Genomic DNA, 24489 nt, shown 5'->3' on the forward strand with positions numbered 1-24489 from the left:
GCTCTTTGGGGTGTGGTGAAACTGGCATTCTCATACGTTGCTAGCAGGAGTGTGAATTAGCATAACCTTTCTAGAGGTCAACATGGCCGTACAGGTAAAAGCATTCTGGCTATGGTCTTTGACTCCACAGCTGCACTTCTTGTATTTAATCTTAAGGAAATATAATGAGACAAATACCCAAAGATGCTTGTATACGCATGCTCACTGCAGTGTTGTTTATGATGACAAAAATTTGGAAACCACTTAAATGACTACCAACAGGGAAATTCTTTTTTTAAAATATATTTTATTGATTATGCCATTATAGTTGTCCTATTCCCCCTTCATTCCCCTCCACCCTACCCCCCCATCCCCACCATTCCCCCCTTTAGTTTATGTCCATGTGTCACAAGTTCTTTAGATTCTATATTTCCCATACTATTCTTGCCCTCCCCCCTGTCTATTTTCTACCTATCGTCTACGCTACTTATTCTCTGTACCTTCTCCCCACTTCTCCTCCCCCAACTCCCCTGTTGCTAACCCTCCATGTGATCTCCATTTCTACGGTTCTGCTCCTGATCTAGCTGTCCTCTTAGTTTGCTTTTGTTTTAGGTGTGGTTGTTAATAGCTGTGAGTTTGCTGTCCTTTCACTGTTCATATTGTTTATCTTCTTTTTCTTAGATAAGTCCCTTTAACATTTCATATAATAAGGGCTTGGTGATGATGAACTCCTTGAACTTGACCTTATCTGAGAAGCACTTTATCTGTCCGTCCATTCTAAATGAAAGCTTTGCTGGATAGAGCAATCTTGGATGTAGGTCTTTGGATTTCATGACTTGGAATACTTCTTTCCAGCCCCTTCTTGCCACCAACAGGGAAATTCTTAAATAAATTATGGTACAGCTATACCCTGGGACTCCATGCACTTATTAAAAAAGATTCAATAGATCTATTTGTAATCACATAGAAAGATACCCATGATCCATATTGGATTTCATTTTTATATTAGAAAAGTGTATGCATAGAAAAAATCTAGTTAAATACCTATATTGCTATATCTATAAATAACTTTTTAAAAGCAGCTTTATTGTGGTATAATTTACACACCAAAAAAAAAATCAGCCACTGTTAGTATACAACCTAATTATTTTTAGTAAATGTCTACAGTTGCACGATCACTACTACAATCAAGTTTTAGAACTTTTTGGTTACCCCCAAAAGTTCCCTCCTGCTCATAGGCTTAACTTTCCCAGTGGTTAGACTGGGGCTGAAGTTGGGTAGGGGAAGGCAGAAGGAAAAACTTACAGACAGCTCTGTGTTATTTCAATTAATTTACAACAAGGGCATACACTATCTTTTAATTTGAGAAAACAATAAACTTTTCTTTTCTATTTTGAAAAGAACAAAAAGGAAACAGATTTAAACTCTTTGACCCAAATTTACTCCTGGTAATTTGCCTAAGGAAATAAATATGTGGAAAAGGATTTGTAAACAGATATTTATCAGCATTTTATCTAAAATAATAAAAATATTGCAGGTTTGAAGAAAACAATTATTAATGGTATAATGCAAACTTTTATATGTAATATAATTTAGTCCACATAAAAAAATTAATCCACAGCCAAAAAGTCCTATTTGGAACTATAATATAATCTTACCAGTGGTAATCTCTGGATGGTAGAATTAAAGTACTTTTTATTTTATTCTTTGTGAATTTATTAGTTTTCCACAATGAGTGTGTATTACCTTTACATCTAGTGCTACCTACATAAATGATAATATAGATTATTGCTTTCACAGGTGTATACATCTGGCAAAACATAAAAGTGTATATTTTAAATATGTACAGTTTATTGTAGGTCAATTATGCCTCAATAAAACTATTAAAAAATAGAGGGATCTTGAGAAACAAAATCATTCTAACCTCTTACTGGAACAAGGGTTTTGTTAGACCATTTTGGGGCTGGAGGGCAAAATGTTTGGGAATTATATAGATAGTAACTGGGCCTCTGCTCCAGATAACCTCCATTCATTCAAGGGATCTGCCTTCCTATTATATGCTAGGAATGTTGTCAGGTAGTTGGATACAATGAGGAGCAACCACTGCTCTGAAAATGCTCCCTTCTGGGGGAGGACAGGAAGTCAGGTCACTATCTGATAGATTCTAGCCCACGCCCACATTGCCAAGCAGTCTTCCACTGGTGTTGTCCAAGGAGCCTGGAGGCAGATCAGGAGGCCAAAGCCTTAGTAGGTGGTTCAGGTGAAGTCGGGAAGGGTGGCAAGGGAATACAGCTGTAGCAGTGGCCAGGAGGAGGTAGATTACCCTCAAGGAGTGTGGTGGTCATCAAACAAAAAGTGGGTTTAAACAATTGAATTTATTTAATTTATTGAGAGGTTGATGCATTCATTGGTTACTTTTTTTTTTTTTTACGATTAAAAAAATTTAGAAAGAGGGCAATGGAGGAAGAAAGAGAAACATCAATGTATGGTTGCCTCCCACGCACACCCTACCGGAAACTTGGCCCTAAACCCAGGAATGTGTCCTGGTTGGGGATCAAACCGGTGACTCTTTTAGTTTCCAGGCCGGTGCTCAATCCTCCGAGCCACACCAGCCAGTGCCATTAGGTGCTTCTTTATATGTTCTGATAACCTGCAACCTTAGTGAATGCTGACAGAGCTCTAACCATCTGAGCTACCTGGCCAGGGCTTAAATGATTTTGGGGTAAGATATATCTATCTCACCTGTAGAGATATCTATCTCACCTGTAGAGATATCTATCTCACCTATATCTATATAAATAGATATAGATATATCTACCTCACCTGTATCTATCTCACCTCATTTGTAACATCAAGAACTAAAATCGAGGATTTGCTGCTGCAGGTACCGCGCAGAGGGATTACATCCATTGCCTCATTTATTCCTCTCCATAATGAAAAACTGAGTTTGGGAAAGGTTACCGCCCAGGGTCACAGAGCTGGTAATCTCTGGCTCCAAAGCTCCCAGCCACTACACATAGTTCCTTCTCACTGTACCGTTGGACCCACCTGAGAGTGAAAAAAAGTCCACTTTTGAGCCACAATTGGGGCCGCTCAAATTTTCCCAGATCCAGAATGGAGGCAACATCCTCAAGCAAAACCAACAGGGTAGTGCCCGCTGAGGGAACTCCACTAAAGCCGTGGGCTGATAGAATTCTAGAGCTCAAGGGGGCAAAGGAGGAACAACCCGCAAAGAACGACAAATGTCAAGCGTCCACGACGTAACCAGCGCCGCAGGTTCGTGAGCCCCTCAAAACCGTCAGCAGGCTGAGCGCAGCGCGACGAGCTCAACGCGCGTGCGCGGGGCCAGAGGGCACGCCCCCGCGCCAGCGCGGTGAGCGGGGCGCGCGACCGGGGGAGCGCGCGGGCGCGCTGCGGCATTGGCGTCGGCGTGGGCGCGCGCTCCGGAGCGAGTGGGCTGGGGAGGGAGAGAGGAGGCGGTGGCGGTGCCCGGGAGCCGAGGGGACGCGCGGGCCTCGCGCCGCGGGAGAAGACAGCTGCGGAGGCGATCTCGGGCTCGCGGTCCGAGGCGGAAAAGCGCGGTCTGTGGGCTGCCGGCCTCAGAGGTCGCCGGCCGCGTCCCTTGCCTGGAGTGGCCGCCGCCCCTGGAGACTCGTCTTGAAACGGGCCTAAGCCGCGGCGACCGCGGGCGTCCGGACCGCTGGGACCCGTCGGGCCGGGCTAGATCGGGGCGAAAATCCGGACGAGTGCAGACCCCTAGGGCCGACTGGGGGCAAGTCACCCACCGCGCGGCCCGCGGGCCGGGCTCGGCGGAGGGACCGCCCGCACAACCCCCCCCCCCCTCCGTGGGTCGGAGCCCGAGTCGTGCCCCGCCTTCCCCGGGGACGCCCGACCGAGCGGCGGGAGCCGGGAGAGCCCGCGCCCGCTGCCGCCCGCCAGGCTCACGCGGGAGAGGAGGGAGGAAAAACTTTGCCTTTTATTTTTGTTTTAGTCCTTAAGTGCTAGGAACTCTATTAGCAGGAAAAATGTCCTTCTTCAATTTCCGTAAGATCTTCAAGTTGGGGAGCGAGAAGAAGAAGAAGCAGTACGAACATGTGAAGAGGGACCTGAACCCTGAGGAGTTTTGGGAAATTATAGGAGAATTGGGCGACGGAGCTTTTGGTAAAGTGTACAAGGTAAGAGGGAGAAAACGGGAAGTTAACCACTGTCCGGGAGTGGCGCGAGGATTTCTGCCCCTCTTGTCCCATTCTCGTGTCTTGCCCGGTCTTTTGACGACAAACGTGCGTTGAAACTTTAGGCTATCATCCAAGGAGTGGCTAAGACGGCAGGGTTTCGGGTTGAACAAAATGGGGCCTGGATGTAGTTTTAAAGAGTGATTGCTAAAGGGAGGCGCGGTTCCACAGGCTACACTGTCCAGCTCGAAAGGGAGGAGGGGGGCGTTCTTTAATTTAAAGCAGGGGTCAGATTGTGGCCTTCGAGTGTTCAAGCATCTTTACACTTATTATGACTTACTTTTCAGTGGATTTATATTTGTGTACTAGCTGTCTGCAGTCGTTATGTGTGATTGCACTAGAACAGTTTCTTTTCTAGGGTCCAAGGTGTCTAACTATAGACACTTAGTTGTGTCTATAGCTAATATACAACCATTCTTTTGGGATGAGGACACAGTGATTGCCACTGTTCTTGAGTTGGCTGCTGACGACCTACTATGAAATGGAGTAGGATTTCTGATAGAAAATTTCAGGAAGACCTGCATCTGATATTTGTTTCAGAGTAACCATTGACCAGAAGTCAATACTAGTGTTCCAGAAATTAAAAACATATTTTATATATACATACACAAATATATATTTATTTCGGGAGAAAGGCTTGATGTTTCAACCTGAAGACAGTGTTAACTGTTTACTACCTCATGGGTAAATGAATGATGTCATTGGAATATTTGCATCCTGATGGGTGAGGTTTATATGAGACACAGGTTAGAGGGGAAGATCCACAGGGTTGCCTAGAAGTGAAAACATAAATAATGTTTATCCAGGACTTTGCAGTTTTCAAAGCACTTTCACATAAGTTGGCCCAGAGCAGGTCCACAGAGGAGGACACTGAGACTTAGAAATTGTTCAGTCACACCAGTCACAGTCTAGATTTGAACTCTGGTCTTCCGAACCCATATTGATGGTTGTTTTTTACTTTAATATCCATTGGTAAAAAAATGATAGAATTTTTTTCCTGTCCTCTAAACACCAGCACACTCCAGCCTCTGCCTTGCCTCAGAGGCATCTCATAGCCTCTTGTCTTTTTCATTCTTTACCCAGGCTGAAATAGCCACTCCTCTCTGTGTGTTTAACGAACGCATTGTCCATGTGGTCACTATGACACTCCTACGTGTTATAGCTAGTGTTTGTTTTTATGATAACACCGGGGGCTAAAATTATGATACACATTTGGGTTTGTGAATTGCCTTAGCATATTAGTGCATTTTTCTGTTTGTTGAAAGAATGTCTGTTACCTACCTGTGAGTGCTATTGGAGTTAATTGTATCCTTTGAAAGTTGGCAAAGTAAACTTTAGTGCTTGTGTGGAGGTATCAGTGCTTGTGGCAAGAATAGATGTATGGTAGGAAGGAAGGGCTTTTAGTGCAGTGGGAAGATCACTCTTGGGAACTGTGTGTTAGTGGTGGCTGTCACAGCTCTGTGGTCTGAACAGAACACTTCTCTGGACCTCCGTTTTTTTAAAATCTGGAAATCATACATTTCCCCACATGTTTGTTTAGATTTCTTCACCCTTGAAAGTTCTGTTAGTATGGATTTATCTAGGAAAGGCAGAAAGAAATCCTTGAGGCATCTGGAATCCTGTGGTTAGACGGCAGTGGGTAACGGTGGGCAGTTCACATGGCGCAGATGATTTATTGAGTAGGAACACTGCAGTGTTAAGACATTGGTTCAGGAGTTGTACTCTGTCTTGGATCCCTCAGTAGCAGCCTTTCAGCTTGGACGAATTACTTACTTGTTCAATGTCTCACTTTCCTCATCAGTAAGACCTCAGTGTGTGAAAAGTAAAGGAGATAGTAAATGAAAGGCACATAAGAAGGGCCCAGTAAGTGATAGAAATTACTGTTTTGTATTTAGAACTCAGAAGCAAAATATAGGAGGACAGGAAAAGGGACCTATGAAAATAGTGAACTGTTTTCTTTTAAAAAATATTTTAAAAATGATTTTGGGGGAGGGTGAGAAAGAGACAGACAGAAAGAGAGAAAGAGAGTCATCAGTTTGTCGTTCCACCTATTTATGCATTCATTGGCTGATTCTTGTATGTGCCCAGGCCTCTGCAGCCTTGGTGTATCAGGACAACACTCTAACCAGCTGGGCTACCTGGCCAGAGCAATAGAGAACCATTTTCCTATTTTTTCATGGCACAGGGTGATGTGGACATGACAGTGCTCTGGGATTTAATTATGTAATGACTCTGCAAAGTGTATAGTAAGACATTAATTGAAATTTTCTGAAAAAGAAGAGACTATGTAGTCGAACACTGTAAACTATAAACTTGTGTCGAGAATAATTTTTGTGGGCTCCATGACTGTTTCAGTGTGATATTTGAAGACCATGAATTCTTTGCATGTTTTCATTTCACTATTCTGTGCTTCCAAGGCTCTGAGATTTCTTTAAAAGAAAATTTAAACTTATCTGATCTGTTTTTCCTGAAAGGTTTTGTTTTTCAAGATACTCGAGAAATTTTTTTAAATTTATAAACCTCTTTCAGTGTTGGGGGGGAAAGCTATTAAACCTTAATATTGTATGCAGTAGAAAACTGTTTCTTAAATTTGGTTCTAACTGTCTTTTTAGGGAAAGTAGTAACTGTTACAAAGATTAAATTATAAATAGGCAATCATCTTGTGTACTTAGTTTGTTTGAAATTTTTCTAACACATAGTTGTATTCTTTCTACTCAGCTCAGCACTACACAACTCTGTAACAGTTACTTTCTTGCCTGAAACAGCTTCCATATTTTGATCTATTTCTCTTTTTTTAAATCTGTGTTTTATCTTTATTTTTTATTTTTATTGAAATTTTCTCTTTTTTAATGTAGTATTATTCCTGGCTGGGCATCTCAGTTGGTTAGAGCTGCATCCCATTATGCTGAGGTTGCAGGTTTGATCCCTGGTCAGGGCACATATAAGACTCAACCAACAAATGCATCGATGAGTAGAACAACAAATTGATGTCTCTCTCCCCAACCCACAGTCAATCAGTAAAAAAATTAAAAAATTTAGTATTATGTGACACGTAAGAGAAGATATGTAATATCCCTCACAGGTTTTTTTGTGCTTTTACATTTGGATTTCTGTTGTTTTTAACAGGAAATAAAAAGGAGTGACATAAAATTATGTATTGAGTCAAGGTTGACTTCCTGACTCTGCTGGATGCAAGTGTTCCTTTTTATGGCACTGATGAATGCGTACCTTTAAAAAACTAGTGAAATATATAATCTTTGTTTTAAAGAGTATGAAAATGTACATGTACATTTAGCAAATAATAATAAAATGAACTGATGTTAATCATCAGAGTCAAGGAATTCTGCCAGAACCCCAGAATCACTTTCACCTTCCTTCTAATTTATCCTGTCTTCCTCTAAAGGAAACCACTGTCCTGTCTTTAGGTTATTCATCTCTTTGCTTTTCTTTATAGCTTACCTTCTAGGTATGTACCCTGAAATACTACAATTTAGTTTTGAATGCACTTGAACTTTATATGAATGGGATCATATTTAGTGTCTTGCCTCTATCAAAGTCAGCATTCTGTTTGTGAGGTTCATCTTTGTTGAATCACCTAGAGCTGTAGTTACCTTCATTTTCATTATTGCATGGAATTCCATTGTATGATTATATCACTAGTTATTTACCACTCTACTGTTATGGGTATATCGGTTGTTTCCAGTTTTTGGCTTTTATACACAATACTGATGCATATATGCATGAGTTTCACTAAGACTTAACTGGGGTAGAATTGCTGGGTTATAGGGTAGCGTATCTTTAATTTTACTAGATGATGCCAAGCCATACCAGTTTACACTCCTACCAGCAGCGTATGAGAATTTACTTGCTCTACATCCTTGCTAACATTCGATATTATCAGAATTTTTCAGTTTTGACAATCTGATGTTGCTATATATTTTATTGTGGTTTTAATTCTTTTTTCTCTACTAGTAAATAATTCTTTTTCACAGGTGTATTGGTAAATTGGATTTCTTTTGTGTTGAAGTCTCTTGTTCATGTTCCTATTGAACATGTCTTTCTCTTGTTTATTTGTGTATTTTTCATTTTTATCATTTTGCAAACCACTTTTCTACCTTGCTGGCTGTTCACCTTTGGTTTTCACAGTTATGGAGCACTAGAGGGAGGCTGTAAGAAGGATGAGGAAGGAAGGACTTGCACCTTTCTCTTTGTTTCCTGTGGGCTTCCTGTCTGCTTTCCTGTTGCTGTGGTCATCATTCTAGTGGAAATTCCTCACCCCAGCAACAGAAGTTGAATCCAGTTTGTAGGTTTTGCAACACACGCAGAGCTAACCTCATCATAACCCTTCATAATACCAGCTCCAGTTGGCTGGTCTCCACTTCCTCAAAAGGTACCCTAGTCCCATAAGACCCCTCTTCCAAGTTCAGAGATGCAAGTAGCAGCTGAGCAACACTATTTCCTCAGGGATCTGAGTTTTAGCTCTGCAGAACCTTTCTTCCAAGCTTCTGAGTTTTAATAATTCCAGACCCTTTGGCTCCTCTGATCCTTGGGTAGTAGCTTTTTCCTGCAGTTGTTACCTCCCAGAAGGGTAACAACTCCCTTCACCTTCTCTTTTTATCTTTTTAGTTAACTGGTTACCAACAGAGTCAGTAATTACTTCTATTAAATTTTCTGTATTAAAATAATCAATATGATTTCTTCCTCCTGGCTGGACCCTGATTGGTACAAAGATTAAATAAGCTAAAAAGTGGAGAATGCAGAGGACAGTGTTGGCTTGGCACAAGGTAATCGCTCAATGAATAACGTCATCTCATAGCATAATGGATACTATTTTATAGAACAGCGTACTTGAAACTTAAGATTTTATACTCCATTTCTTTGCAAAATACTAAAATTTCCAATGTAATGATATAGTCAAAAACATAAAAATAATAATTGAACTTCTTGATACTGATATGCTCAAATATCTTCTCAGTGAAGTCTAATTTAGTTACCCTATTTAAATTGTAACTTCTTCCCTGTGTAACCCCCATCATTTCCTCATCTTTCTTTATCTTTTTTCCACAGTACTAATCTCTTACATATTCTTTTTTTAAAAAATTTGCCTAATGACTATCCTCTGCCCACAGTAATAAGTATCATGAGGACAGGCATTTTGTATCTTAAAGAGAGTTTATTTCTTTTTAGAGAGTGGAAAGGGAGGGAGAAAGAGGAGAGAAATAACGATCTGTTGCCTCTCACACAAGCCCAGGGACAAGGCCTGAAACCCAGGCATTTTTCCTGGCCAGGAACTGAACTGGAGACCTTTCTCTTTGTGGGATGATGCTTAACCAGCTAAGCTGTGCCAAGCCGGGCAAGCATAATAGATTCCTATATTGTATTTCTTCCTGAGAACAGATTTTCGTGGGGTGTTGGGTTTGTCTTTGTGTTCCCTCAGCTTCATCTAATGCCTTGCATGTAGTAGATATTGATAAACTGTGATTCAGTTTGTTTAATTTTTAGATTGTGGTTGTATTGATACACTGGACAGTAAGGGACCAAGATGTCTCGGTGGGAGGAAGAATACCTTTGAGCTCAAATACATCAGCCACATCAATAGAATCAGTCCCAGTGGTTATTGAAGTGATTGAATCCATCTCTTCTTTTCTTTGTCTTTTAGATTCGTTTTGTACCTATCTAACTTTTTTTCCTTCTTCTTTTGATTGACTAGCACCTCTGTGGTATTAAAGTCACTTATATTTTGTCGGCTAGTCTTTCAGTTTCTAGCTGAGAACTTAATTAAAATATTTTTTCTGTTACATGATACAGTACGCAAATGACGTTTTATTGAAACCTTTATGGTTTTGCAAATCAATGTTACCCCAATAAATTAAATTTTAAAAAGTTTCCCATTATGAAAGTATCAGAGTCTTAGAAATATGGAAAGAAAATAAATGAAATTATAAAAATTACCTGTGTTCTCACCATCTAGGAACGTAGCCACTGTTGAAACAAGAGTAATATAAGAGGATGTAGTTTTTACTCTACTCCATTGAGAACATGAAATCAGTACAGAACACTTAATAAGCTCTGTTTTTCTGTAGCCTCCTATTTATGTAAAGTGGCCAAGCCGTATTCATGATTTATGAAAATGCAATGCTTTTTATTTTTATTACAGTTGTTTTTTCTGTTATTGATTCTAGAGAGGGAGAAAGAGAGAAATAATGTAAGAGAGACGTTGATCGGTTGCCTCTTGCACATACCCCTACTGGGGACCGAACCTGCAACCAGGCGTGTGCTCTGACTGGGAATCAGCTGGTGACCTTTCAGTTGCAGGATGACACCTGACCACCTGAGCCATGCTGGCCGGACAGCGGTGATTTTTGAGAGATCATGACCGATCTTAGAGAATAGTTTATCATTTTAAAGTAATATCTCAGTATGTGTTATTCTGTTCTTGTTTTTATTAACATTTGTGTAGTTATTTCATTGTCTTTATGTGAAGAATTTTCATGCTCTTAGGTAGTAGTTATATGACAGTATTTCTCTTTAACACTGTTATTCATTGTATTTGTGTAAAGTATCGCATACTTATCGGTGTTTATTAGATTTGATTTTCAGAGTGTTCTAGAACTAGATCCTTATGAAGAATCAAGTTATTTTCAAGCAATAATGTGGGAAGCACTATACTTTTTAATGTAACTTCTACTTAGTACTTACATTAAACCAAATGGTACCATTATTGGTTTAATCAGTATATCCAGGGGAATGGAATAATGAAATTTGTTACTGTAAATAACTTTAGAGGTTATCTAGTGTTATTCCTTATCCTGCCCACCTCTCCCCATTCATGTTTATTCCATTCACAAATAAAAGACACGTTTTTAATATCTGAGGACATTAGCCTAAGCACGCAGAAGTAGGCTGACTTTTAACTCCACTCAACAGTAGCCTTGGTCTCCCACAAAGGCTTATATTTTATAGTGTTTTTCTTCACAGAGCGTTCCTCTGGTCTCTTTTCTTCCCAAAGTGTTACATTAGAATGGTGAGATTTGGAAGGCTTATCTCTCACTGGCTTATTTCCTCTCGCTCTGGGAAGGATGAGTTATAATTACTTTGACTCAACTGTGGTATGTTTCTTAGAGAGACAAATTAATGCTATATTTTCACCAGTTATGACGGGCTTTTTGCTTTTTAATGCCTCTGAAAATTTGGATATGTCCTTTATTGATTGATGTTATAGTATTATTTTTGGCCAGGTAATTAGAGATCATGATATATGTATTATTGAACTAGTTGTATCTGTGTTATCATGCAGTTAAGGTCCCTTGATGTTTAAATTAATAAACTGTTGAAAGACCTCTTGAAGAAAGAATGGGAGTCCTGGTTGTTACCTAAACATCGTTGAGCACTTGTGATAAGATCAAGAAAGTAGTATCAGCCCTGGCTGGCTTGGCTGAGTGGATTGAACTCCTGCCTTTGAACCAAAGGGTCTTGGGTTCAATTCCCAGTTAGGGCACATGCCTGGGTTTGCAGGTCAATGTTTCTCTCCCTTTCTTTCTCCCTCCCTTCCCCTCTCTGTAAAAATAAATAAATAAAGTCTTTTAAAAAAGGAAGTATCATCATTATAATTGCAAAGTGGGAGACAATGGCTTTAAAGAAAATTTTGGAGACAGCAGTTAAGGAGCAGTGGTGTATTAAGGTATTTTTTTTTAACTTGATTGATTTCTAGAGAGGAAGGGAGAGAGAAATATTGATTTGTTATTCCAGTTATTTATGCATTCACTGGTTGATCCTTATACATGCCCTGACCGGGGATCAAACCCGCAACCTTGGCATAGTGGAATGATACTCTAACCAATTGAGCCATCCAGCCAGGGCCACCAAGCTTTTAATGACCAGAGAATGATATTGTGGAGAAAACACATACAATAGATAACTTGAGTGAGAAAGTGATTCAGAAGAGTAAAACCTAAATATAAGTATTTAAATTTTTATGTATGAACAAGGATAATAGATAATAACAATTTTTGTCTAAATATGTCCAAAAGAGTTCTTAAAAAATGTATACCAAAAATTCTAAATGATAAAGTGTTGACATAGTTTAATTGGAAGTGTTTCGTCCTTTGTGGAGTATAAGGTGATGGCATATCTCAAAGGCATTGTAGATTTGTTAAAATCTGGTAGTTTAGAATATTTTTATAGAGTGGTCCTGATAATCAGTATGTGTTATCTTTCATGCAAAACATAGGCTCTGAACCCTAAACATGAGGGTTGCTTAGTTAGTAATTAGTATTTTTGTCCCTATTTTTTTCTAGGGAAATAAAACATAAAGCAATAATGCACTTAAAAATGTTAAACAAAAGACTTAACAGCCAAAAGTTTTTTGAAAGAAAGATTTTATTGAGCCAAGTGCTAGTCAAGAAAGGACCAGTTCTGGGGCATAAAGTCTAAACCACTGGCATCGCGGCTAGACAGAAAAGATGAGCGTGAGTGTGGTACCGGTGGTGTTGGGGACTCTTACATGTTCTGTTTTCAGGAAGAAAGATTGAGTTGTTTTGGAAGAATTTACATTGGCTACAGATCAGGCGGGGGTGGGAAGAGGTGAAGTTGGGGCAGTTTTGTGATAGTTACACCATCTATAAGGAAGAAATACTTACTAGCTTTGACTGGGTCTAGGCAGCAGTCCTGAAAGTTTATGCCTGTGTTGTGTTGTGGTTGGCTAATAGACCCTGGGGGTTGATTCTAAGCTCCTGCGTACTTTTAGGAATGAGCAGTCTTTTGTTCGTTGGTCCACAGCTATTGACTGGTTAATTATTCCAGTCTCTTTCTCTCTTTTGCCCACTGTAATTTAATTTAGAGCGTATCAGAATTTTCTCTTGATAAAAAATTCCCACATGCAGGCTGATACCTGTTTATTCTTCATCATTGCCAAATTTAGATAATAGAGCACTAAGAAATCTCCCATATACTGATTTTTAAAAATACTTTGTTGCTTCTGTGATAATAATAATACATGTCCATTTTTAGCAAGTTCAAACAATAGTATGAAATATAAAAAAAGTAAAAAAGCACCTGAAATTCTATCATCCTTACTAATGATGTCTTTCCAGATACTTCTTGGGCAGCTCTCCATACATGAACATGGATGTATAGTTTCTGTAAAATTACATACTTCTCATATTTAATAAGTTGTCTCTTTTCTCATTCATTGATATGTTAGGGAGACTTTCATCTTAGGATATGTTAATTAGTCAATTAATTTTAAGACTGCATAATGTTTCGTTATAGAATTATATTGGGTGATTTAAGCAGGTTCTTGTGAATGGGCATTTAGGTTGATTCAGTTTTCCTTACTGTAAATAGTGCTTTGATGGATATTTTATATATGCATGTTTTTTATTTTGTAAAATTACCTTATGATAAATTCTTAAAAGTGGGATTAGGACATTTATTTATTTATTGAAACCCTTATTAGTAGCTTTTAAAAGTTTGACCTTTTTTTAAAAAAAGATTTTATTTATTTATTTTCAGGGAGAGGGGAAAGGAGAGAGAAAGAGGGGAAGAAACATCAATGTGTTGTTGCCTCTCGTGTGCTCCCTAATGGGGACCCGGCCCTCAATCCAGGAGTGTTTCCTGACTGGGAATCGAACTGGCAACTCTTTGTTTGTCAGGCTGGTGCTCAATCCACTGAGCCACATCAGCCAGGGTGCTGTTTTGTTTTTTTTTTTAAGGTTATAGGTACAGTTACACTGAAGTGATAACATATAATATTGAAATGTCTTTTAAAAACCTAATTAATATTTTAAGATATGATTAAGCACTTAGCATGGTGCATAGCATGCTTTAGTTAATACTTATGTTTAGGCTATCTTTTAGAATAAGTATGCCAAATAATGAGAAGAAAAGCTACTAACTTGGAAAAAATACAGGATCTGGCACAAGTAATGCCTCTTTTTTATTAAAAATTTTTTTAATTAAAAAATCTTTTATTATAAAATCATAAGCATGTAATTCTGTAACAATATCACACTCAAACACACCTATGACATTTTAGGTAAGATGTTCAAATTAAAACTATAAATTATTATATCTGTATTATTACCCTACCAACCACACTAAAGCAGGCATTGCTTCTCCTGAATGCTATATTTGCAATGGATATCTGATAAAGGACTATTATTCAAAATATATGAATAACTCTTAATACTTAACAATTAGAAAACCAACAATTTGATTAAAAATGGGCAAAAGATCTGGGCAGACATCTCACCAAAGAAGATTTACAAATGGTCAGTGAGTATATAAAAAAATGCTTGACATCCTATGTCATTAAGGGAATTGCAAATCGAAACGGAGATACACCGTGGTACACCTATGTTACAATGGCAGAAATCCAAAACACTGACAGCACCAAATGCTGCTGAGGATGTGGTGCAGCAGGAACTCTCGACCACTGCTGGTGGGAATGCAAAATGGTACAGCCACTTTGGGAGACAGTTTGGCGGTTTGTTACAAACTAACCATATTCTTACCATATGACCCAGTAATTGTGCTCCTTGGTATTTACCCAAAGTAATTGAAAACTTATGTCTACACAAAAACCTGCAAATGTATGTTTATAGCAGCTTTCTTTATGATTGCTGAAACTTGGAAACAACCAAGATGCCTATAGTAGGTGATGGATACATAAACTGGTACATCTATGTAATGAGCTGTTACTCAGTGCTAAAAAAAAAAAGGTCCAACCATGAACAGGTTCCATGGAGGAACCTCAGATGCGTGTTACTAAGTGAAAGAAGCCAGTCTGAAAATGCTATGTATACTATATAATTCCAGCTCTGTGACATGATGGAAAGACAAAACTGTGGGGTAAAAGATCAGTGGTTGTCGGGTTAGGAAGAGGAGGGGTGAATAGGTAGAGCATAGAGGATTTTTAGGTCAGTGAAACTATTCTGTATAATACAGTGGTGGACACATGTCATACGTTTGTCAAAACCCATAGAGTGTGCAACAAGAGTGAATCCAGGTGTAAATACGGTTCAGTCTGTAGGTGATGATAATGTGTGAGCACAGGGCTTCGATTGTAGCAGACGTGCCTTTCTGGTGCAGAATCTTGGTGGTGGGGAAGGTTGTGCATGTGAAGAAACGGAGTATTGTGGGGACTCTCTGTACTTTCTGCTCAGCTTTGCTGTGAACCTAAAACTATTCTAAAAAATTACGTTTATTAAAAAATTGAAAATAAAATTTAAAAAGCAAGTATGCATTGAGACATTTTTGATACTTATATTTTTAGGCCCAGAATAAAGAAACCAATGTTTTAGCTGCTGCAAAGGTGATTGACACCAAATCTGAAGAAGAACTTGAAGATTACATGGTTGAAATTGATATTTTAGCATCTTGTGATCACCCAAATATAGTCAAACTTCTAGATGCCTTCTATTATGAGAACAATCTTTGGGTAAGTATTTTCTATTGATCCATAGTAGTCAAAGTGAGTTAATTGTCCTAAAGAGGTTTGTAAGTTGTTAAAGCCTATTTGATGGATAACCTCTTTTGTGTTACTTGTGTTGAGAGCTGATCTGCTGATGAGAAGAGGGTCATTAATAACATAATTACCCTTAACCTCAACAGGTACAGGGTGGGCAAAAGTAGGCTTACTGTTGTTCATGTGGAAAAAAGCATGCAGGTCATGACTATTGCAGTAGCTTTGTGTATCTCATGTGTTCACCACTATAAACCTACTTTTGCACATTCTTGTATTCAGATGTGTATTTCAGATTGTGCCATATTTCATGATTGTGTGACGTTGGACCCAGATGGAGAAACTTGGTTATGAATATTAAATTTCCTAAACTATGAAATTAGGTGGTTTTCTTTTATTTGTAATTAAAAAAATTTTTTTTTAAACAACACTTTTTAAAAATATTTTATTATTTATCTTTAGAGGGGAAGGGGGGGGAGGAGAGAAGGAGAGAAACATCAATGTATGCTTGCCTTTTGTGCATCCCCTGCTGGGAACTGGCCTGCAGGGAACCGGCCTGCAACCCAGGCATGTGCCCTGACTGGGAATCGAACCGCGATCGTGTGGTTTGCAGGCCCACGCTCAATCCACTGAGCTACACCAGCCAGGGCTATTTGTAATTTAAATTTAAGCATTTACTTAAAATTTTAAGTTTCTTTTGTTTTCCTAGAAATTATTTATAGTTTTTATACCTAAAACTTCTTCTACATCACGTAATAAATTATAAAATGCTTACTAGAAATGTTTAATATTTATCTTACAAAATCAGGACCAGCTTTATTACATAGGTGGCATGGGCTGTATGTATAAATTATGCTTATTTTTAAAAATATTAGGCAAAAATAGATGCAGAAATAAAATATTAATATTCATTATAATAACCAGTCACTTGGTCTGCATCAACACTAATTTAATCAATAGGACTTTTTTTTTTTCTTAAGGTATTTTATGGTCAGTAGGACTTTTTGAAATGGAGTTTTTGTTTTTCTCCTTGAAGGAAGAAGCAAAGTGTGTAAGAGAAGAGTAGGTAGTGCAAGTAATACCTGACTCGGAGTTAAAAGGTCTATAAGTTTTAATCCTGTTCTTGCTGGGCAGGAGCTTAAATAAGTCAATTAACCTTTGTAAGTCTGTGTACTCACTTAAAGGATGACTAATGATCTATCTACCTCCCAAATTATTTTTCAAATGATATAATGCATTTGAAAACAGCCTGTAATTGGCATCCATAAAAAATAAAGTGTTATCATATACATAGAGGGAAAACAAACCAGGAAGGTATACAATTTGTTAAGATATGTAAAAGTTACCTATAGTTATTATTAGTGCAGTCTCTTCTAATATAGTTATTCAGGTCTTTAGCAAAATATTTCCAGAGATTTTAATGGAAATGAACTCCTAGACAATTTAATAAATAGATAAGATCTTTACTTCTGACTATTATAGAATAAAAAGTTAGATAACTGTGAAGAGACAGTCTAGTGGGAGAGGTGGGTATTAATTAACCAAAGAATCATAGTAAATAGAAAACTTCAAGAAGGAAAGGTACCACATGGTGGTGTGTAGTAGGTACCAGGGAGGTCTGGGACGGCATCCATCAGGAAGTGATAATTGAGCTAGGATCTGAAGCTGTTGTCTATATTTTTTGTTTTTTTATAAACTTAAGTCTCTAATTTTTCAGGATTTATTCTCATTGGTGAAGCTAAAAATTATATTTGCTCACTTAAATCACAGAAGTTACCTTAAAAATGAGAGTAATAAAATCATGCAGTAGTGATGAAATGGATATGTCATACTGTCCTGAAGAAAAATTCTGTGCTTGGTTATTTTAGAGAAGCAGGGATACTAAAAATGGTCATTAGCAAAAGTGCACATACTTCCATAATGTTCTCCTTGTGCTTTCTCAAGTGCTATCATTAAGACTCCTAACTTTTGACAAAGAAAATCTTTATAGTTAGCATAATATTGTTTCCATAACCTAGGTTATTTGATTACTTTTCTTTATCTTTTTTGCTGAATTGAAGAAAAAAATACTGAAACACAATGTTGTGTTAGACACATGCTCTTTTTATTTGCCCGCAGATCCTCATTGAATTTTGTGCCGGGGGAGCAGTGGATGCTGTGATGCTTGGTAAATACCTTTTTTTTATGCTTATGTCTTAAATAACACAATAAAAATCAGTGGATTTCAAATATCTATACATATGTCTTACTGTTAAGTGACATTCAGTCAGTTAAGAAGTCAGCTTAACTATAGTTTTCTGTTCTTGGGTAATTGTAATAAAACTCTAAAATGTGGAGTATAATATGTTAAGAAAGAAATCTTTTAGATATTTAGTTCTTCTACAGTAAGTTCACTTGATGTGGTCTTTGTCAGTGATGGGAGAGTAGAGGGCCTGCCTACGTGCTGTGCAGAGATGCAGATTTGTTTCCTTTTTCCTTACAGAACTTGAGAGACCATTAACCGAGTCCCAAATACAAGTAGTTTGTAAACAGACCTTAGAGGCGTTAAACTACTTACATGATAATAAAATCATCCACAGAGATCTAAAGGCTGGCAACATTCTTTTAACCCTCGATGGAGATATTAAGTTGGGTAAGTTTATTCTTGTAAGTAAAACATTTGCATTTGTGCCATGAGATTCCCCTTTGTAGGTATGTGATTTAATATTGTTTTGTTATGACTCAAATATGTGAAACATGGAGTAATTCTCCACATTAATTTTTAATTTTTTTATTGTTTAAGATTTTATTTATTTATTTTTACAGAGAGAGATAGGGAGGAAGAAAGAGAGGGAAAGAAAAGAAACATGAATGTATGAGAGAAACATCAGTCACTTGCCTCTTACACACATCCCAACTGGGGACCAAACCCTCAACCCAGGCATGTTCTCTGACTGGGAATCAGACTGGCAATCTTTTGTTTTAAGGGACGACACTCAACTAACTGAGCCATGCTGGTCGGGGCTTCATATTAATTTTTTAAGTACTTCCTTGGATAAATAATAATTCATTAACTTGAAGAATTCCTAAGTGTAGTGTAGTTATCTGATATAAAGACACTTTAAAAAGAAAGGAAGGATGGATATTTATTTTCAAAAAGCAAACTTTTAAGAACTGGTTGATTCTTTTTTTTCCCCTTAAATTTTTGTATGTAGACTTAATACTTATTAATATAATACATATAGAGTATGATATAGTATGTAAAACTGCTAACTTCATTTTTAATTCTAAAACTCAGGTCTAATGTTTAGTTTACTATTCTATACCTGTGGTGTCTTGGCTAAACTAACAAAGTAAATAAATCTTAGGTCTGAAAAGGATGCCTAAAGTAAATATAAATATAGTTTTTACTTTCTTATGCTGAAGGAATAAATAAAACTTAATAAGGAGAAATAGATGTAGATTTAAATGGGAAATTAATTTCATATATATATACATATGGAAGATATCGTTTTAAGTACTCCCAAGATAATACATTTTTTAAAAAGCTGGTAGTGAATTCTAAATTTATATATTTTGGAAGGACGTTAAAAGGATAAAGTGTATTAAAAAAATGTATTGAGACCTGGCGAGTAAGCTCAGTGGATTGAGCGTGGGTGGGCCTGCGAACCAAAGGATCACGGTTAGATTCCCAGTCAGGGCACATGCCTGGGTTGTAGGCCAGGTCCCAGCAGGGGACACATGAGAGGCAACCGTACATTGATATTTCTCTCCTTCTCTTCTTCCCTTTCCTCTAAAGATAAATGAATAAAATCTTTTTAAAAATAAATAGAAATTTGAAAATATATTGATTCCAGTGATCATAGCCATTTCACTTTATGATATTTAAGCAGGTATAATTTAATATACTAAATTTTACCCTTTTACTTTGAAATCAATGGATATAGAAAACCACACAAACAGCTTAGCTTAAGACAGTGAATTGGTGCTTTCTCATCCAAAAATACTGGTTGGTGACCGGTATTTTTAAAAATACCATTACTGGCTGGTGTGGCTCAGTTGGTTGAAGATCATCCCAGACTGGAAGCTTGTGGGTTCAGTTCCCAGTCAGCACATACACAGGTTGTGGGTTTGATCCCGGGTCAGTACGCATGTGAGAGGCAACCAGTTGATGCTTCTCTTTCTCTTTCATGCTCCCTCCTCCTCTTCTTCCCCTCCCCCTCTCCTTCTACCTGTCCCTCTCCTTCTCCTTCCCAAAAGCAATGAAAAAATATCCTCCGTTGAAGATTAAAAAAAAACATTACTAATTCATGAATTTAATTTTGTAAGTTTCAAATCTAACAGAATTTTTATCTTCATTGAAGCTCACACTGTACCATTTTTGCTCAAGTTGGCTTGTTAATTGTTTTGACATGAGTCTAGTCTTTGATAGCTTCCTTGTTATTTGTTAGGTTGAGATGTTTCAGGCTCATGTTGTGTATTTCCTGCCTCAGACCTGTAATTAGCCATTTCTTCAAGAAGCCCTGGTTTATTAGGATATGGTATTTCTTTTTTTTTTTATGTCAACTTTTTTCTCTTAACAGATAAAAATGATACTGTATTAGCTTGATTTTGTAAGTTCAAATTTGTACATTTCTTCTTTTTTTAAAATTGTTGTTCAGGATACGTTATTTCAGGACCACTTTTTGAGTGTTAAAGATTTTTATAGTTTCTGGATTGGCCGTTGTTGTAGGCCAAGGGTGTTCAAACTTTTGAGATGTCACACTGGAAGGAGAGGGATTTTCTTGGGCCACACATGAAATACATCATGACACATAATCGCAAAAAAAGCCCAAAAACCTCAGTGTTTTAAGTAAATTTACAATTTTGTGTTGGGTCGCATTCACAGCCGTCCTGGGTGCGTGGGGCCCATGGGCTGCAGGTCAGACACTCCTGCTTGGCCTTTCCAAAGGACAGAGTTAGACTGTCAAAGAATTCCCACGTTTTCTGTTCAAATCCAGCATAAAGGTGCGTTCCCCCAACCCACCACCACCTAACCTCTCCTGTAGTACATCTGTGTCTTCTTTCTTCTGTCCTGCTTCTCAAAGACATTGATGATAGATTTAGAATGTACCATAATAACTCATTTTAATCCTCATTTCTATATTTAATGCTAATCACTAGTCCATATGTGTCAATGTGTCTTTGGTCATGTTTGTTGTCTGAAGTTCATTCCCTGGTAGATTCCTCTGGAAGAGCTTTCTGAGTTTCTATATAATTATAGCAATTTTGCTCTTTATACTTCAAAGGTTAGTTTTGCTGGATAGGAAATCTTTGGCTCACATTTTTTTACTTGAGTATCTGAAATAATGTTACTGTGTTTTCTTCTGTCATAAAGTGTTGAAAAGTCTGGTGGCAAAACGATTTTCTTTCTGTTACAAGTAATGTGCCCTTTTTTCCTAGATGTCAGGAAATGCCAATACTAATAATTTGACTAGACTTTTTAAAATAAAATATATGTTCTTATAATATCCAACTTTTTTTTAGAAAGGTTTTATGAAATTACTGATTTGAATATTCTGTTCCCTTGCATTGACTTTCTTCTTTAGGGTTTTTTATCTACTTCTGGGATTTGCCTGTTATCAATATTTATAACTTTCTCTCAAGTTCTTTTCATCTTTCTTCATTTTTCAAAATCTTTATTCTTTTTATTCTTACCTGAGGACATTTTTTCATTGCTTTTAGAGAGAGAGGGTTGGGGGGAGAGAGATAGAGACAGAGAAACATGGACGTGAGAGAGAAACATTGATTGGCTGCCTTTTTGTACATGCCCTGACTGGGGATCAAACTCACAGTCTGAGTATGTGTCCTGACCAGGGGTCAAACCTATGACCATTCCATCTATGGGATGACGCTCTAACCAACTAAGCCACACCTGAGCCAGGGCTCTCCATTTTTTTTATTATGGTGAAATATACTTAACAAAATGTACTGTTTATCTATTTTAAGTGTACAGTTCTGTACCATTAAGTACATTCACATTGTTGTACAACCATCACCACTGTCCAAAAGTTTTTCGCCTTCCACACTGAAACTCTGTACCCTTCAGACACTAACTCCCCATGCCCCCTCCCCTCTGTCTCTGGCAACCACCATTAACTTTCTGTTTCTAAGAATTTGACAACTCTAGGTACTTCTTATAAGTGGAATCATACGATATTTGTCCTGTGTCTGGCTTATGTTACTTGGCATATCTTTAGGGTTTGTTCATGTTGTAGCATGTGTCAGTTTCCTTCCTCTTTAAAGCCGAATAATATTTTGAGTTGTACACACCCTTCCCACATTTTGTTTATCCTTCATCCATTCACGGACACTTTGGTTGACTCCACCTTTTGGCTTTTGTGAAGAATGTTGCTGTGGACACGGGTGTACAAATACCCGTTTGAATCCCTGCTGTCAGTTCTTTGGGATGTATATCCAGAAGTGGAGTTGCTGGATTATGTGGTGATTCTGGGTTTACTTTTTTGAGGAACCAGCATATCATTGTTCATAGCAGATGCACCATTTTACATTCATACCAGTAATGCAGACGGGTTTCAGTTTTTTACACAGCCTTACAAAAACTGGTTATTTTCTGTATTTGTGATGATAGCCATCCTGATGGGTGTGAAGTGTAATTAGTGGGTATGAATTTGTGGTGTTTATCTGTTCTTGCATTCCTCCTAGTTTAGTCTTTTTTCTAAAATGATTTTTTATTTCTGATTTTTTCAAGTTCTGCCACCTCATTTCTGAGTTTTTGTAATTCTGACTTAGGTTACTCTTTTATGACTTCCATCATTTTTTGAAGTCTCATAGCTCAATTTGAAATAATATGTTATGATCCATTTTTAATGAATGTTTTCCTGTAAGTGTATTAAAATCTTATTTGAATACAGGAACATACTTTTGTATAAAATACTGTATACTTTGAAAATAAGTATATACTGGAAGATTTAGGAATGCCAAATAGTTTTAAGTTGGTTGACATATAAAACAGTTTCAATTTCTGTTTTATCAGTTTGTAAATACAGCCTGGGCTGGTGTGGCTCAGTGGGTTGAGTGCCAGTCTGCAAACTGAAAGGTTGCCAGTTCAATTACTGGTCAGGGCGCATGCCTGGGGTGCGAACCAGGTCCCCAGTTCGGGGCATGCAAGATACACGGGGCCATCCACGGGTCTCTCGTACATTGATCTTTCTCTTTCTCCCTCCCTTCCCCCTTCTCTAAAATTAAATAAATAAAATCTTTAATTTGTAAATACAGCTTCATTCCCTGTTAAAAGTACACAGAAGTATACAACTGTACTATCTTCCAGAGCCATATTACAATACCAACATTTTTATTATCTTATTGGATCACGTTATGGCAAATGGATCATGTCATTAGATCGCATCTTTAATGAGACAGCCACGGTGTGTACATGCCACATCATTATAAGTAGGAATACAAAGCACAAGGCAAACTTAATTTTCCCCTTTCCACAGAAAATAAACATGCCTTTTGTCCCTCTAGTTTCCTTCCTGTTTGTAAGAGTGCTTAGAGAAGTATGAATGTTGACACTAGATAGTTCTTGTTCAGGCCTCTTTCTGGACCTCCTTCCCCAGTCATGTTGAGGGGAGAAAGTTAAAAAGAATAGTGGTAATACTTTCTAGGAAACCACTGGAATAAGTGCCACGGTGACTTTACCTGAGTACAGAACCTCTTCTAGCAGGAGTATCATGTTGTGATCTCAGCTCCTTCCTCCAGAGCATAAAAAGCTTTTAAGTAGAGGAGGTAGGGGCAGGTAATAGGATGAGGAGTCCTGAGTAAATCTATCTGTGTTGCATCTTCTGTAAACAATATATTCCAAGTATAACACTGTGTTTTGCCATGTATAATGTGTACTTTTTTTGCCCAAATTTTTGAGGGAGAAATAAAGATGTGCATTACACATGGGTGATAATAATCCATGCATAGAAATATGCATAGAAATGTAGGTATGCGTTATACACAGGAGTGCAGTATACACACAAAAAATAGTATATTCTGTTTGCTTATTCCTTTAGTAATTATAAAACATTAATTATGTAATGAAGGACTTTGTACTTTATATTAGAAAGGTTGAACTTCATTCCATAGGCAATAGGTAGTTGCTTATTTATATTTAAGCAGAAAAACTGTATGGTCAAAAACCAAACAAAGAGAACCATATAATAAACACATAGTTAGACTACTACAAGGCAGGGTTTAGTGAGTTTTAAGAGTTCTGTCAACAAAATATCACAAAGGTGAGAATTGTAGATATGGTTAAAATAGTAGCTACCCTTCATTATGTATATATCAGGTGCCAGGCCTTGCGGCGTGAGCACTCAATGCTGCACTTTGGTATTTATTTAATTTGGAGAATTGTTGCATGTCCACCATGAAACTAATAGGTATGCATATGTCGGCATGAGGTAGTTTAGGCAGCAGTAGTGGTTTTATGTTGCCATTAATGGTCGTCTGAGCTGTAAGCTTAACAGGCGGGGTTAACAACCAATTAGACCATATCGTTGGTCGTTGGTCTTTTTCTGTAATTTGAATTAGAAAGCATGTTTTCGAGTTTTTTTCTTTGTAATATAATTTTATGAAGAAGTTAGCAGGCCATATGCTGTCATAAAGCTGCTTTGGTATAATTTCTGTTTTTCACACTACAAAAAAATGTTCATGTGTATTGATTTAATTATAACATAGCACTAGATAGCATTTGTTTGAGGTGGATAGACTGGTCTATTTTAAGGTTAGTATTTTTCCTTCAGTTCTGGAGAAATTGTGATCTGAAGGTGTATAAAGATAGTGGTA

The 24489-nt window shown here is 37.6% G+C and overlaps 1 protein-coding gene across 2 annotated transcripts in view; it reads left to right on the forward strand.

Moving 5' to 3' along the window:
• Nucleotides 1–3460: 3460 nt before the first annotated feature.
• Nucleotides 3461–24489, forward strand: part of SLK (STE20 like kinase) — a 49200-nt gene continuing 28171 nt past the window's right edge. Inside the window, exons 1-4 of one of the 2 annotated variants that reach the window (XM_037159365.2) lie at nucleotides 3461–4154; nucleotides 15487–15651; nucleotides 17794–17842; nucleotides 18158–18307. In XM_037159365.2, coding sequence (XP_037015260.2) covers nucleotides 4005–4154; nucleotides 15487–15651; nucleotides 17794–17842; nucleotides 18158–18307 — 514 coding nt within the window. In that variant the 5' untranslated portion in view covers nucleotides 3461–4004. The remainder of the gene's footprint in view (nucleotides 4155–15486; nucleotides 15652–17793; nucleotides 17843–18157; nucleotides 18308–24489) is intronic. The other variant, XM_037159366.2, reaches the window with a different exon arrangement.

Source organism: Artibeus jamaicensis, unplaced genomic scaffold (assembly GCF_021234435.1).
Source record: "Artibeus jamaicensis isolate MK-2021 breed Jamaican fruit bat unplaced genomic scaffold, CSHL_Jam_final contig_490, whole genome shotgun sequence".
NCBI lineage: Eukaryota > Metazoa > Chordata > Mammalia > Chiroptera > Phyllostomidae > Artibeus > Artibeus jamaicensis.